The sequence below is a fragment of the Stegodyphus dumicola genome, chromosome 2 (assembly GCF_044657685.1).
Source record: "Stegodyphus dumicola isolate Sdum_Otavi_A_Nest chromosome 2, ASM4465768v1".
In the NCBI taxonomy this organism is placed as follows: domain Eukaryota; kingdom Metazoa; phylum Arthropoda; class Arachnida; order Araneae; family Eresidae; genus Stegodyphus; species Stegodyphus dumicola.
The window spans coordinates 163,474,391-163,489,237 of record NC_140769.1 but is presented as its reverse complement, the minus strand read 5'-3'; the positions used below and the strand labels follow the sequence as shown (position 1 = coordinate 163,489,237).

Here is a 14,847-nt window from a genome sequence, read left to right as displayed (position 1 = left end):
ATGAAACATGTAACTAATTTTTATTTCAATGAAAAATAAAAGAATGAAAATAATTGTGATTTCAAATTGGAAGAGAAACATACTAGACTAAAATTTTAAATTAATTAAAAAAGCAATTTTAGTTTCTCATAGATTTAAAATTAATTCTCATTGATTTCAAGGGTAATCACCTACAGGTCCCTTTCATTCAAAAAGAGGGAAAAAAACTGCTGGGGGGGAATTTAGTAATAATTTTTATTGCTTCTGAAGAAGAGGGAACTCTATCTGATAACCTTCATTAGGAGTTCCTCCCCCCCCCAAATCTATGCCTAACTAAAGGGTTTTTTTTTTTTTTTTTTTTTTTTTTGCCTAGTTTAAAATTAATTGAGATTTGTATAGACCTTACAACTAAAGGTATAAATGTACTTTAATTATACTAAGGTATAATTATACTAAATTATACTAAAATTGAAGGGAAAAAAAAAGAAATTATTTTTTAAATTAAAATAAAACATTTTGTTTATTCAAGTAAAATTAAATTAGAGTATTGTTCTACAATTGACCTAAAGTAATAAAATTGATATTAATTTTTTTCATGTGCAGTTTGCAGTATTTATATTTTATTGAAACAAAATTCAAAAAGAGACCTATGTTTTGCTTAATATCAAAATCACATAATCATTTAATAACAATTGAACATTGCTAGCTAGTCTCAAAGTTGGGCACTTCCATCTAAATTAATTTAATAATATCTTTAAAATTGTATACATGTTTTTTTCTCTATTATTTAAATCAAAGAATAAATTAACAACATCCTTAATTTTATTTGGCTTAGGGGGGAGGAAAGTAAATCATCTGAAATATTCTAGTTTCAAACATTTAGAGTTGAGATAATTTGAGATCTAGGACTGATATATACAGTAGCACACATGTGGTTTTTGAAACTTGTATGCTTCAGTTTTATTGGCAAATATCAGTTAATATTAAGAAACTGACTTTTGATTCACATATACTATTGATCATGTATTTTAAAAACTACTTGTGAAAAGAGTTATTTAAAAATTTTTTTTTGGGGGGGAAGAAAATTTAAAAAATGAATTTGCATCAGTATTTGAACACATTGAATAAAATTTTATATTTAATAAATACAGGAACATTACTAGACATTCAATATTTCATTGGATGTCCTTTAGTTAAAATTAAATTTTTCGTACACTTTGGATGAATTCAGCTAATTTTTCATGTAAAAATATTCCATTTGTCTCATTCCTATGTAAGAATTGCTTTTATTGGAGCTTTCATAAGAGTATCATATTTCATAATTTTTTATCCTACTCACTCCATATGTGTTCTGCTGGATTTAAACTCGAAGAATATGGAGAAGTTTAGAAAACTTCAGGACACTTCTATAATAACCACAATCAGACATTTAGGGCTTATGTTTGAGATCTTTATTTTGATAAAACTTGAATGCATTTTAAATTCCAAATTTTCTTGCAGATGCTTCCAGGTTTTCATTAAAAATATTTATATACTTATACTAATCCATGTTATTTTTTATAAATACCAAATTTCTTATTTTAAAGGCATTGAAACATCCCCAGACTATAGGGTATGCCAAAAAGAATCATCCGATTTAAAAAAAAAAATATCATAACTATTCGCCTTTTAAATTCTTTTGATCGAGTTATGGGCAGAAAAAGGGAAATCTAAATTTTCATACAGATGTCGACAGTTAGCATTAATACTCTTCCTTTGCCGACCGTTTCAGTGTTCATCTAGATAGCAGCTGTGCAATGTTTTGTGTTCTATGCTTCACGAAGTGTGAGTTCATAACAACTGTTCAGTATGATTTTCATCGCCAATGCCCTGGCGTTTGACAACGTATCACTAAAAGCATTAGGCAGTGATATAAACAATTTCAAGACACAAATTGTCTGTGTAAAAGAAAATCTCTTGTTCGTCCCCCACATGTCAGATGAAAATGTGAAGCACATCCAGCAGAATTTTTGCATGTTGTCCATAGAAATCCACTTGCCATGCCAGTAGAGGAAACTTGACATTCCTTCAGCATCCATTTGGTGTGTTTTGTGGCGATGTTTGTTTTTCAAACCATACAAGATTCAATTGCTACAAGCTGTTCGTACAGGTGACAAAGAATCACTTGTGAAATTTTGTAAATTCATCTTTCGAAATGTGTCATCCTTCAGAGTGTTTAACACTCTTCATGTTTAGTGATGAACTTACTGCCACAATGTTAGAATATAAGGTATGGAGCAGCAACATCAAATTATGTAGCGTGAGAGAGACTCGCCAAAAATTAATGTTTTTTTGTGCTATTTTTTGGGAAAAGGCATATGCATTTCAAATGAAGTGACTTTTTTTTTAAACACTCTGTATTATGCCTTTACCCCTGTGTGTATTATTAGGCAATAAGTTTTATAAATTCAGTTTTTAATTCGAATTTCACCTCATATTAATTCATCTATCAGACTCAAATATATTTAATTTTGACTTTTTTTGCAAATATAACATTGTTCCAATATGATAAAACTTTTCTTATTGTAGATTTTGCAAACAACAGTTGTATTTCCCGCATTTTCAGGTTGATGAAAATTTTTTTTCCTTGCAGATTGTCCATTGTATCCATGATTTTTATAAATGCTTAAGGATTAACTTTTATTGCAAACCATTGTTCTAAATCTGCTGAACATTTTATAGTACTAATATTTTATGTCTTGCTTGATTTTTTTCATGAATAAATCTTGGGTTTTAATTTGGAACTTCCTTGCATTTTCAACGCTTCCATGCAACTTTTACTACTTTATTACCTCAAAGATAATGAAATGCTTTACATGAAGGAATATTTTGAATACTTCTACTGTGCTTTAAAAAAAAAAAAAAAATAGAAATAGAACTATCAATATATTTAGTTAAGCAAGTAAAAGTTTCCAATTTCAGAAATTCTTGGAATATATTTTCTTTAAAAATAAAAAATTATAACATAAACATTGTCTAATAAAATGTTTCAACAAAAGTTTTGAGTGTGTGAATTATTATGTGAGTTAGGAAAAAAACATTAGGCTCTGCTCTTATATACGTCCTAAGATGACCAAATATGGCGATATGTATTCTGCACTGGTTTTTGGTGCGATTGTGTGCTGTGGTTTTGGGGATGATGTTGTTCATATGGCAATCCTTTTGACGTTGAAACTTAATTCTTTTGCTGCAGTGGTTTAATTGCTCATTGGTTTTTGTCGTGCATGTTTTGAAATGGCCTATGTTGCAATGATAGACATGGTGGCAAGATTTCAGTCGCGTATTTTAGATTGTGTGGAAAGTAAATTTAGTATTAAAAGATACAATGTTGGAGTTGTTAACGAGTCTTTTGTTCACGGATGTGTTTATGTGGATTGAAGGTTAAACAGGATGTGTACATGATATTCTTTGAAATTTATTGTTGCTATGTCAATTTATTAAAGCGAGGTGTGCGTAGTTCGTAGATTCCTTCATTGCCTAAATTGTGCAATCTGTTGATGTCTTTTTTTAAGTTAAAACATATCGCTGTGTACATGGATTCTTGTCAAATATTTTTGGTTAGAAACTTTACGTTTTTGCTATCTAAATTTTTTGTTTTTGTTTCAGATTTTTAGCTTAAATTGCATTTTTTGGAGATATTTTAGGTTTAAAGTTTGAATGTTGGCAAAAATTTAGATAGTAATATGGCATCATGGAGTTTCTCGCCAAAAATATTTGGCAAGAAATTTGTCGCCAAACAAGGGCATATATAAGAGTAGTTCCAAAAAGGATTTTATTACAAAGAATATTTTGATGATATTTATTTTATAACAAGCAAGGCTTAAAATATAGAAAAAATAATATATTAGAAAAAAATTGAAATCTGTATTTCAATATTTATTACAAGATCAATGCAACATAAATGTGAGCCACTGTTTACAGAAAGAGAATTTAAGCTTGCTTACATTAGTGGAAACATATATGTATATATATATACATACATGTGTTTTGTATTGTATCTATTCAACTAATGGTTCTTAAAATAGATTCTCAGATGTAAAAAGGCATTTCTTTCATTTCAAAATGTATTACATATTTTTTCCTTTAGAATCTTCTTTGATTTTTCTTAATATGAATCAATAATTTGAACAGTTTTTCCTTATGTATTTGCCTTAGAAAAGAGATTACATTGAAAGGGTTGCATTCACTTTTTTTTGTAATGTTATTAATATAAAGCAGTGTTTTAGAATTAAATTTTATCATGAAAGTCTTTTTATATGTTGTGTAATATAACAGCATGCCTTAAGTATTTTTAATGCAGCACATGGGGGGGGAGAGCAAGTCAATGGGGCACTTTAACGACTCTATAATTTTTGTGTATAATTGCATTACATTTATTATTACAGAATGTGTAATTTCTATCTGACAGTCATTATTTGACTTAGAAAAAATTAAAGATTAATTTTTTTTTATTATTAAACAGATTTAATGTTATATTTTTCCAAAGATGTGTCAAACATATACCTTTGTTTTTGTTTTCAAAGATGTGTAAAATATATACCTTTGTTTAATTTCATCAGACTTCATTTTTTAGCAAGCTGTAGGTAGTGTGACCTGCATTGCAAGAAAAGGAGATTATATAGTCTTAGGGGATGTTGACGGGAATTTAAATATTTGGTGTTTAAAGGGAAATATTTCAAAGTAAGTGTGTTTGATTTTAGAAGACTCGAATATAAAATTTCAATTTCAGGAAATTTATTTCATTTTACAAAATATATTTCTTTATAATATGTATTGAATAAATTAAAAACATTTTAAAGAGTTTCTATTAATTTTAATATCATTATTTTTTTTTCCACTGACTGATGCCATAAGTAGTGTCAAATTTTACGTTCCCTTGATTCATTAAAAATATTCAGTAAATATCATTAAAAAAATAGAAGACAATGTTGGTTTGTTAATTTTTTCTTTTAGATCAGTTTTCTCACCGTTGAATGCTGAATCTTTTTTATATAGATTCAGCATTCAATAATGAGATTATATTATTCTTGTAATAAAGAAACACATCTTATATGTTTATATCAAATTATTATATATATGAAATATTAGAAGTCATGGAATGCTATCAGAATGCTGCCAGGAATGAGAACAAAAATAAGTAAATAGAATAACAAACGAAATAATGAGTAATTACATAAAATATAAAAGGATAAAATAATAATAATTTATGTTAAAAATAATGTAAATGATGAATTAATGTATTCATCAGACATGTAATTTCTATCTATATGTAATTATCTATTTCATAAAAACACAAAATGAGCAAATTAATAATAAATTAAACAGTTAAAAAAATTTAAGTAAAATAGTTGAACAAATGAAGATAAGCAGGTTGATAGTAACCAAACCTGATGCAGAGGATAAAGTTAATATCCCCCCTACGAATGGATTGATACTTACTTTTCATGTATTTTGCATTCATGCATTCTCGTGATCAATTTGGGAATAGCCAAACTAATCAGTCATTTAGCCGTCTCATCATCGAGAACATTGTACAAGGTACACCCCTAGAGATGGTCTGATATTACACTAATGAGAAGGCAAAATGACAATAAATAATCAAGCCTTACACAAGATTCAAACCGTCATTCTGCAGTTCAGACTAGCAGTCAGCCTCTATACTAACTCCTATACATTCTAGGAAGATGATGAAACAAAAGTAAATATTTTTTATTGGTATTTTTCATACTGAGCTACAAGTAGATTTTTATTTTGGCTTCTAATCAGTTTAAAGACATTATGAATGAATGAATATGGCCCATAAAAATTGAGTTTATATTTTGACAAGAAAGTTTTCTTCCTTATCGGCTGAAGTTTTTCCATGCACTTTATTCTTCCCATGGAAACTGAGTTGTTTATTCTCTATTAAGAACCAATATCAGTTTTATTTAGTGCTTAATACAAATATGCAGCATTAATATTTTCTGTTAATTGTTTTTATATGTTATTATTGCAATTTAGTTGTGTTTGGCCTATTCTGAGCTCCAATATGCTTTCTCTATAATTGTAATTTTACTTAAAACCTTGGAAAGGGCTGATGTATAAAGCCTTGATCACAGCAAAATTTTTTGTCTTAAAATATGTACTAATAACGTATTGAAGTTGTTAAAATCTTAACTTATAACTGATTATGACAAGATATGTGTGTGTGTATGTAATTATAAACTATTAACTAGTAAGTTTTTTTTTTCATTATGTAATATAAATGTGTCTCATGTTCTTAAGTTTAATTATTTTTAAGTAATTTTTATTTTTTAGAGAATGATCCAAATATTAGCTGAATTAAGCCCTTTGAAAGCCCTGCTCTTGTATTTTTAGTCATGCTTCAAATATCTAAAAAAGAAGCTTCAATTAACATTTCAAGTTTAATACATTATCATATAGAACTTTGAAAGAAGCCTCAAAATAAAAATAAGCCAACTTTAGAAGTACCATACAGTGTATACTTTGAAGCAGAAAACTCACATTTGCATAATAATAATGTTTAAAATAAATTGGCTCAAATTCAGAGCCAAAGCAAAGCTCACTCCCTTTTTGCTGCATGTGATAAGGAGACTGCATGCAGGTTAGGAAAATTTCATGTCTTCTTTCACACTGTGGAAGGAAAGGAGGGAAAAGTTTTTTCCTTTTTCCCATATAAAATACACTATTTTTTTGGTAATAATATTGGTATTTGAACAGCATGCAGAGGCAAAATCAGGGAAGACATCACAGAATGCAACTCCATTTATTTTAAATTTGTGATCTTAAATAAAATCGATGACTAAATGAAGATTTTATTGTATTATTGATTTTAAAAATCATAATTTTTATTTCACACTTTCAAATTTCTGGGCATGTGCCATGTACCCAACAAATTTGTAGTTTTTATATCAATGCAATTTGAAATAAATTTCCAAGCAACAATCAGAATAGTTCAGTATTTAAGAATGATAATTTGCCCTTTGTTTTTAATTGAATCTTGTACACAGTATAATTTCAAAATTCTCATTTTAAAACTTTCATTTATAAGTTGACAAACAGACCTTGTAATAAGAAATACACTAGATTTTTGTATTTTTATGAGATATAACTTTGCAGCGGCAGCGCCAAACAGGCGATACAGACTCAAAAACTCTAGAGTAAACCACAATTGGTGAAACAGCAAACAAAGACAATAAACCTGTTTGGCAACCCTACAGGCTGACAGGAAGAGACGAGTTTACCCCAACAGCTCTGAGAACGACTTCAGTCTGTGTGCATCTGTGTAACTATTTCAGTCTTGTGCTTTCAACGTGATATGTAAACTTTGACACCCATGTCTGTATTGGGACTATACTCTTTCTTGAACCATTAATTATGTATCTATGTTACTTCTCCTTATTAAATCTCATTCTTAATGGTATATGCCTATCTCAATTACGATTGCTGCTTTTCTAAGTAATGTTATCTATACTTTTGTAGGCACGTGTTACTCGCGCGTACCTCAACTTCATTAGGATTTACACACTTGTTAGCAAAGAATATAAACTTTAAATTCCTGACTTTTATATTTTCATACAAGATTTTTAAGGGAAATTTTTATTTACCATCCAGGTTACATTATTGACTTTCCAAATAGCTTTTATTTTTTAATCTTAAAATTTTCCAGTTTAAAACTAGTGGCAGTAAAGATTGTACATATTTATAATTTAGTTTACATTATTCTAATTGTTCTCGAATTTATATCATCTGCTTTTCTTAAATATAAATATTAGTTAAGTTAATAATAAAATCCATTAATAGTAATATTCTCTTCATTTTCCTTTTCAATAAATGAGAAAATGTTTTTTCTCTTCAGAAAATTTTCGTAATTTATTTATTCAAAAAAAAATTTTTTTTTATCAAAACCTTTATATTTAATGCTGAACTGTGTTAAGTGTCAAATGTGATTTTCTTTTGCATATATTACAGTATCATTTATAGATGACGTACATAAAGTGTCCCAAAACTTCCATAGGTTCTATATTTAAGTTTTAAATTAATAATTAAAGAAACCTTTCACACTGAAAACAATTAAGTTTGCTAATTAAACACGTATGAGGTTTGGGCTTTGGTAAATTTTTTTATAAGATTTGTGAGTACTTCCTGATTTACCTCTTTCCCCCACTGAAGTGTTGCAAATTTGCTGTTGATATTGAAAAGAAAGGTTTGTTTGAATATCTTTATGCCTATTTCAATGATACATCAAATGACACTTATTTTTTTGTATTCATCTTTTTCTAAACAAGGCATGCACACCTTTTTATTTATTATTATTATTATTATTGCTGTATATACAGCGATTTCATACATTTGCTCCTTAAAAAAATCAAAGAACAGTGAATTGGACTGATCAGAGAACTGAATCTTGGCACCAGAATCCTAAACTGGGAAGAAAATAGAGGCATGTTATGCTGTATTACTTCATGAGGCATATTACTTCGTATGCATGCAGAAAGCTAAACATGAGATTTTGTCACAAATGACGTAAACTACAGTATGTGGTTCACTGCTATGCTAAAATGCTGATATTCCCATAGGAAGGATCATTATCTGCAGTCACACTGGTGAAAATGTCTGGAGAAGTGGAAATCTGTATAGGGAATGTAAATCTGTAATCTGGGGATGCTATGTCCATACCTGGGTTGCCACATAAATACTTTTTGGCAATACCGTATATCCATATAAATACAAGTTCTTGGCATGGCATGTTACCTCATCAACATTTTTATTATGGCTTTTTGGGTGGGGATGTGGATAATCAGAAAGTAACCATTCGTGTTTCACACAATTTGTTCAGAGATAATTTTATTATTATTTATAAAATTCTAGACCATTTTTGCTCGTTTTTTTTTTTTTTTTTTAGATTAATACCATAATAAAACAATATATATCAAATGCTTGCAGTGAATGATGAATATTTTAGCAAATGGCTTTGCTTAATTTCAGGTTTTTTTAAAGAACTTTATGGAATGAAATGCTAAATGAAGTATAATGTAGATGATTTCTTTGCATGTTTAGGTATTTCAGATTTTAAAACATTTCTAATAAAAGTAAAATATTATTTGCATATTGTCAGTTATATGTATTTTTCTTCTAGAGGTATTTCTACACACCGTGGATGGATAAAGAAAATTCGTTTTGGTCCTGGTAAGGGCAATATGAAAATCCTGGTTTTGTTCAATGATGGCGTTGATGTCTGGGATGCAAAAGATGTTAGTTCTTCATTTGTATTCTTACCTTTTGCTATTGTGATATTCATTGCTATAAAGACTACTTATTTATTCTTCATCAATATTTATATAGCATACATGTCAAAACTGCATGTGCAAATGTACATGTTACAGTCATAAAAATTTCCACTTTTTTAAATTATAATATTTATTATTTTTTGAGAATTGCAGATTTTCAATTTTCAATCAAATTAAAGTTTATGATGTTTGAAGTAACAGACATAGTTTAAGTAATAATGGTTTGAACTTGTTGTCATATCAGATAACATTTAGTTACTTTGTTGTCAATATCCCTGACTGAAATTTTATGTAACCACATAGAATGTCATTTTAAAAGGTTTTAGGCAAAATTTAAAGGTAGGCCAAGATTTTTTTTTTTTTTAATTGGATAGGAACATCAGTTGAAAATACCAAATGAGTATAAAGAAACTTTTAAACTTGGAAATGAATTTTAAATAGTGATTTTTATGAATGTATAAAATCTAAACAAATTCTAAGGGAATTATTATCCATAAAAAATGTACAAGAGTGGAACTAACACAAGAATTCCAGCCACCTATATCATCTTCAGAGTAGATCTACTATAAAAGGTATTCAATTCACTTTCATTATGTTGAATAATTTGTTGTTCTTATTGTATGATTCCTATTTATTTCCTCATACAAGCTTGTATAACATACATTGTGGGCTTTCAAATAACCTAAATTAATTTTTGATAAAATGTTCCTGATATGGGTATTTGCAGTAAAATTTCCAGGGGATGAAATGAAGACAAAAAATTACCTTAACTCATCAGCCGCTGGTGTTGCGTTCGCGCAACGGTCAAAATAAATGTGTATATAAATATAACTACCTAAGATATTTTATACCAGCATATGATTTTGTGTAGGGAATATTATGAAGATTATTTCTGTAAAAAATATTTGCCTTCAACAATCATTTTGTTTATAATAATTAATCTCATACTTTAAGCAAAATTTAGGCAAAACTTTCGACCGGGTATTTTTGCTGAAAATATTTAACGAAAGAATCCCTCTCTGTATGAGTGATCTATTTTTAGTCAAGGTCACCGTTTATCAAAACATTACATCAGTCAGATGTTTATATTTGTGTTGGGAAGGGAGGGAAAACAGGTGTTGCGTTGACACAACGTCAGCAGGAAATGGGTAGTGAATCTCCTTTTTCACTCATTCCTTTCGATGTTCTGGTTCATGTTCTGGTTGTTTCAAAATGCCTAAAACAAGGTATCTTACATTAGAAGAAGCCCTTCAAAGATTTTTTGATAAAGAAACAGATGAAGATAATGGTTATAATGACCAGAATGAAACTGATATTGTTGTTGTTTCCCAGAAATTGCAGAGGCTAGTGACGAAGCAGAATAGAATGGCAATATTTTAAACAATGATAATAATATTTTACCAAATGATACTGCTGGGGAAGTTGAAATTCACGTAAGAAGTAAGTTTCAGCCTTCTAAAAGCAGTTATAGTCATATTAAAAAGTTTAAAAAGCAGAAGACTGAAATCTTGAAGTGGATAAAAAAATGAACTGTTAGTTATGTCTTCTCAGGAAGAATATGAAGAAAGAGATAGAAGAGAAATTATAAAAGATAAAACACAAGGTAAAACTAGTGCACAGATTTTCGATTTTCTTTTTAATTTAGACATTTACTTACTTCTCGTTGAACAGACAAATATATACGCTCAGAAAAAAAAAAAAAAAAAAAAAAAAAAGCCCAGAATTTATTGCATCTGAAGCCTATATGAGAAGATTACTGGAATATTATTGCTTACAGGATATCATTCTTTACCTCAAGAAAAAATGTATTGGTCTTTTGATAAGGACATTTCTGTTCCTGTTGTACGAGAATTGATATCACATTTGCAGTACAGGAATATGAAGCAGAATTTGCATTTGACAGTAGTCAAATTGACAATACTGATAAATTATATGAGGTGAGACCGTATCTAAACTTACTAAATATCACCACTTTTTACTACTGGAAATATAAAGTCTCTTTTAGATTTCAGAAGAGAGAATGCATTATTCCTTTTGCAAACTCTTATTGAGAGTACAGAATTAGCCAGAAATAGATCAGCAACAGGAAGACCTAGTAAATTCAGCATTCAAAAACCATTGCATGGAGATGGTAGACATTTTATCAAAAAGTCCGTTGATAACAAAAGACTTTGTTGAAAAGAGTACTGTAGTCAGACTGTATATAGATGCAAAGTATGTAATGTAGCTTTACATCATGATTGTAATCAAGCTTTTCGTGTTTGAATCTTTCAAATGAAATAATCTGTATTTGTAAAAGAAATACAATGTATATTTTAATATTAAATTAATTACAAGTAAAGTGATTTGTAGATTTATAAAACGTTATACAGCTAAAAAGTAATCCTGCGCTCCTCTCAAAAGAAACATCACACGAGTATAATCCTACTCACTAAACATCCATAGTCTTTTTCCGCTGACGTTGCACGAACGCAACACTCGCATTTTCCACAGGTAAGAGCATTTTTTTATTTTAAATGTAAATTTATGTTATAAATTCTTAATTTAATATTTGTTATTATTTTCATGAGAAAAGAAACATTCCTTGTAGCTTTGGCAGTTAATGGGTTAATAAATTATATTCATTTTTTTTAATTGGGCTGTCATAAGAAGATTATAGTATTACAACAGTACAAAGACACATGTATCATACATAATTTTTACATACATCAATAAATGTTTTTAAAAATTAAATTTTTACTTTATTCCCATAAGATAACACCCACAGTTTTCCCCCTTGTTGAATGACCATAGTCCTAGATTCCTGTTCACAAAATATGGTAACTCAGGGTATAAGTGCCCACTTCTGCATAAGACTAAAATTATATCTGGAACTGAATTAACATCTTAGGGAGATTTTGCTGTTTAGATTTAATATTTCAAAGTTTATCATGATGAAGACAAAGATATTCAAATGTATCTACATTTTGTAGATTCTATTATAATATGAATGTATGTTACTGAACTTAAAAATGCAATTAACAAGGAAAAACATTAATTAACTATGGGTGTGTGGTGTCAAAAGTCATTGCATAACAATGGTTATTTAGTAGAATTATTAATATCTGAATATGTAGAATAATCAAAATTTGTTATAGGTTAATCCTTTGACGTGTGCAATATTATTTTTATAATTTTTTTAACTAAAAACTCTAGAAATTGAATATTATGATCGTAGTGACAAATAATATATGAATTCAAAAAAACCTACTCTTGCCCATTGTTCTGTGGGTGGTGGTCGCACTGTGAAACCACCGTGCATCTAGGACTTTGAAACTTACCGAGGTAAGTAGGGAAAAAAAACTTACCTTTCTCCGTGCGCGTTTCCAATAAATGACAAAATTTACAAGTTTAAAACAAAATGCATGTAGGAATTGCATAATATATAATATATATTTATTTTACAAGGTAAATAATCAGAAAAAAATAAAAAATAAACATTTATGTAATTTTTCTATAGCAGTAAAAGTACCTATATAATAAGGGCGTTTGGCTACATGGATTAAAAAACTCAGTAAAATAAAGATTAAAAAAAAAAAGACTCAGTGTTTTTTTTAATTTCAAAAAACAAATATTTTTTGTGACACTGTTCAAAGCATGGTTTGTCTTTTTGGTACATGCATGCCCATATTGCACGTTTCGCCACATGTATCTTCTTCTATGAGGTTTCTGCCTTGTACTACAAAATGTACACTGATTGGATCTAAATTTCACTGGTATATGTCCAGCGTTACTTAGTTTGTTTTCATCTGGCACATGAAATTTGTGGTTTTTTAATGTTAATGAGGAGGGGCTTGGCCTTTTTGGCTTTGATATGGATCATTCATTTCCCATTCATACTTATTTTATTCGTATTTCGTCCCAAAATATTCAGAAAATATTTTTAATTTAAATAAAACTTTACGCGATTTCTATTTTTAATTACAGCAAAGTATATTTACATTAAATTTAAACCACAGGAAATAATTTATAAATTCACAATACTAGCTTGGGGAGCAAGTGTGTTGAGGTCTGAGAAAAGTCTCTGGAAAAGAAAGGCCTTTTTACTGGCAGGTGCATGTATTGTTTAGTAATAAAATAACTCTGTGATTTCAAAACCCCTTACCTATATCCGGGTAAAAATAAACATTCCTGTTTGAGAAGCAAGCAAAGGCCATTGTGAAGAGCAGTGGTTTCAAGGCGCGACCACCGAGCCTCTAGCGCATTGTGACACAATGCACTAGTGGTGCAGTGGTCGCACCCTGAAACCACAAAGCAAATGCCATACATATAAAAGTTTTTTTTATATATATGCAGTTTAATTATTGCTATTTTTTATTGTTTATGATAAAAATCATGATGTGCGATGAATAACTTTTGAAATTTAAAGTTGTTTATATTAATAAAAGGAAGTTATTTTGTCTTATTGAAAACGAATTTTAAAAGGCATCCGATTTGAAGTAGTAAGACCTAAAATATGTATGATTCTGCAGTCATTTTGTGTTATTTAGAGGTAAAAGATCAGTAATCAATTGATTTTCACTCAAAAATTTTGGAAGGAAGAGGAGAAAAAATTTCGAAAATTGGTGGTTTCAGGGCGCGACCACTGCGCGTCAAAGGGTTAAAGATTTAAACTTTTTTTACGCTTATTATAAAACAATTTCTTATGTATGATTATGTGGTAGATTTAAATATTCCCAAATATATTTGAAAGTACACTGGAGAATAAATTAAGCTAAGATAATTTTTATGTTTAGACATGCAACTGTTTTAAACTGCTCTATGTATAAATTATTGCTTTAATAGTGAGTTAAAGATCGTACATAAATGCAAATGAATAAGAAGCGCTAATTGTTGCTTTTTTTGCAGTTTTGTACTTGTATGTTTAAAAATAATAATAATGAATAATAAATAAATTAAAACTTTTAACAGTAACAGACAAATGCCATATAGTGTTGGAGATCTACACAACAATTCATTATAAGGACAAGGATTTATGTTTTTTTTTCCCTTTCATTTCATTTATACTTTGCTTTTGTATAGAAAAGTTATTCCTTTATAGCAGCATTTATTATCTTATTTAATACAGTCAAAAGTCGTTAATTCGGACACCCATAATGCGGAATGATCTATAAATCGGACCTCAAAGCTACAAACTTTCTGCGCATGCGTCGCATGCGCGTAAGACCTTTACCGCTGCGAATTTGCGTGTGCGCGTGCGCAAAATACGTTTACGAATGCGCGTTTAATGTATAACGGACGGGATAAGCTAAGCTAAAATTATCTAATTATCTATTTCAGTTAATGTTGCAGATTGCGTTGTTCCTTAATCTTCGAATTGGATCCGGATTATTATTTTTTGCAGACTGTTAGAGCAATTTTATAAAAGTAAGCTTGAACTTTCGATTATGTCAAATAGAATTTCTGATATATATTTACTAATATGTAAAGGATATACAAAGCGAAAGTATCTTTCGGAGTCCATTAAACAAAAAGTGGAATTGCTGCAAAAAATGGATAA

At 29.0% G+C, this 14,847-nt stretch overlaps 1 protein-coding gene across 1 annotated transcript in view; it reads left to right on the top strand.

The window, feature by feature from the left end:
- LOC118199333 (WD repeat-containing protein 11-like) overlaps window positions 1–14,847 on the top strand; it is a 153,600-nt gene that overhangs the window by 78,288 nt on the left and 60,465 nt on the right. The window contains exons 16-17 of the mRNA XM_035371166.2: window positions 4,592–4,698; window positions 9,158–9,272. Coding sequence (XP_035227057.1) covers window positions 4,592–4,698; window positions 9,158–9,272 — 222 coding nt within the window. The remainder of the gene's footprint in view (window positions 1–4,591; window positions 4,699–9,157; window positions 9,273–14,847) is intronic.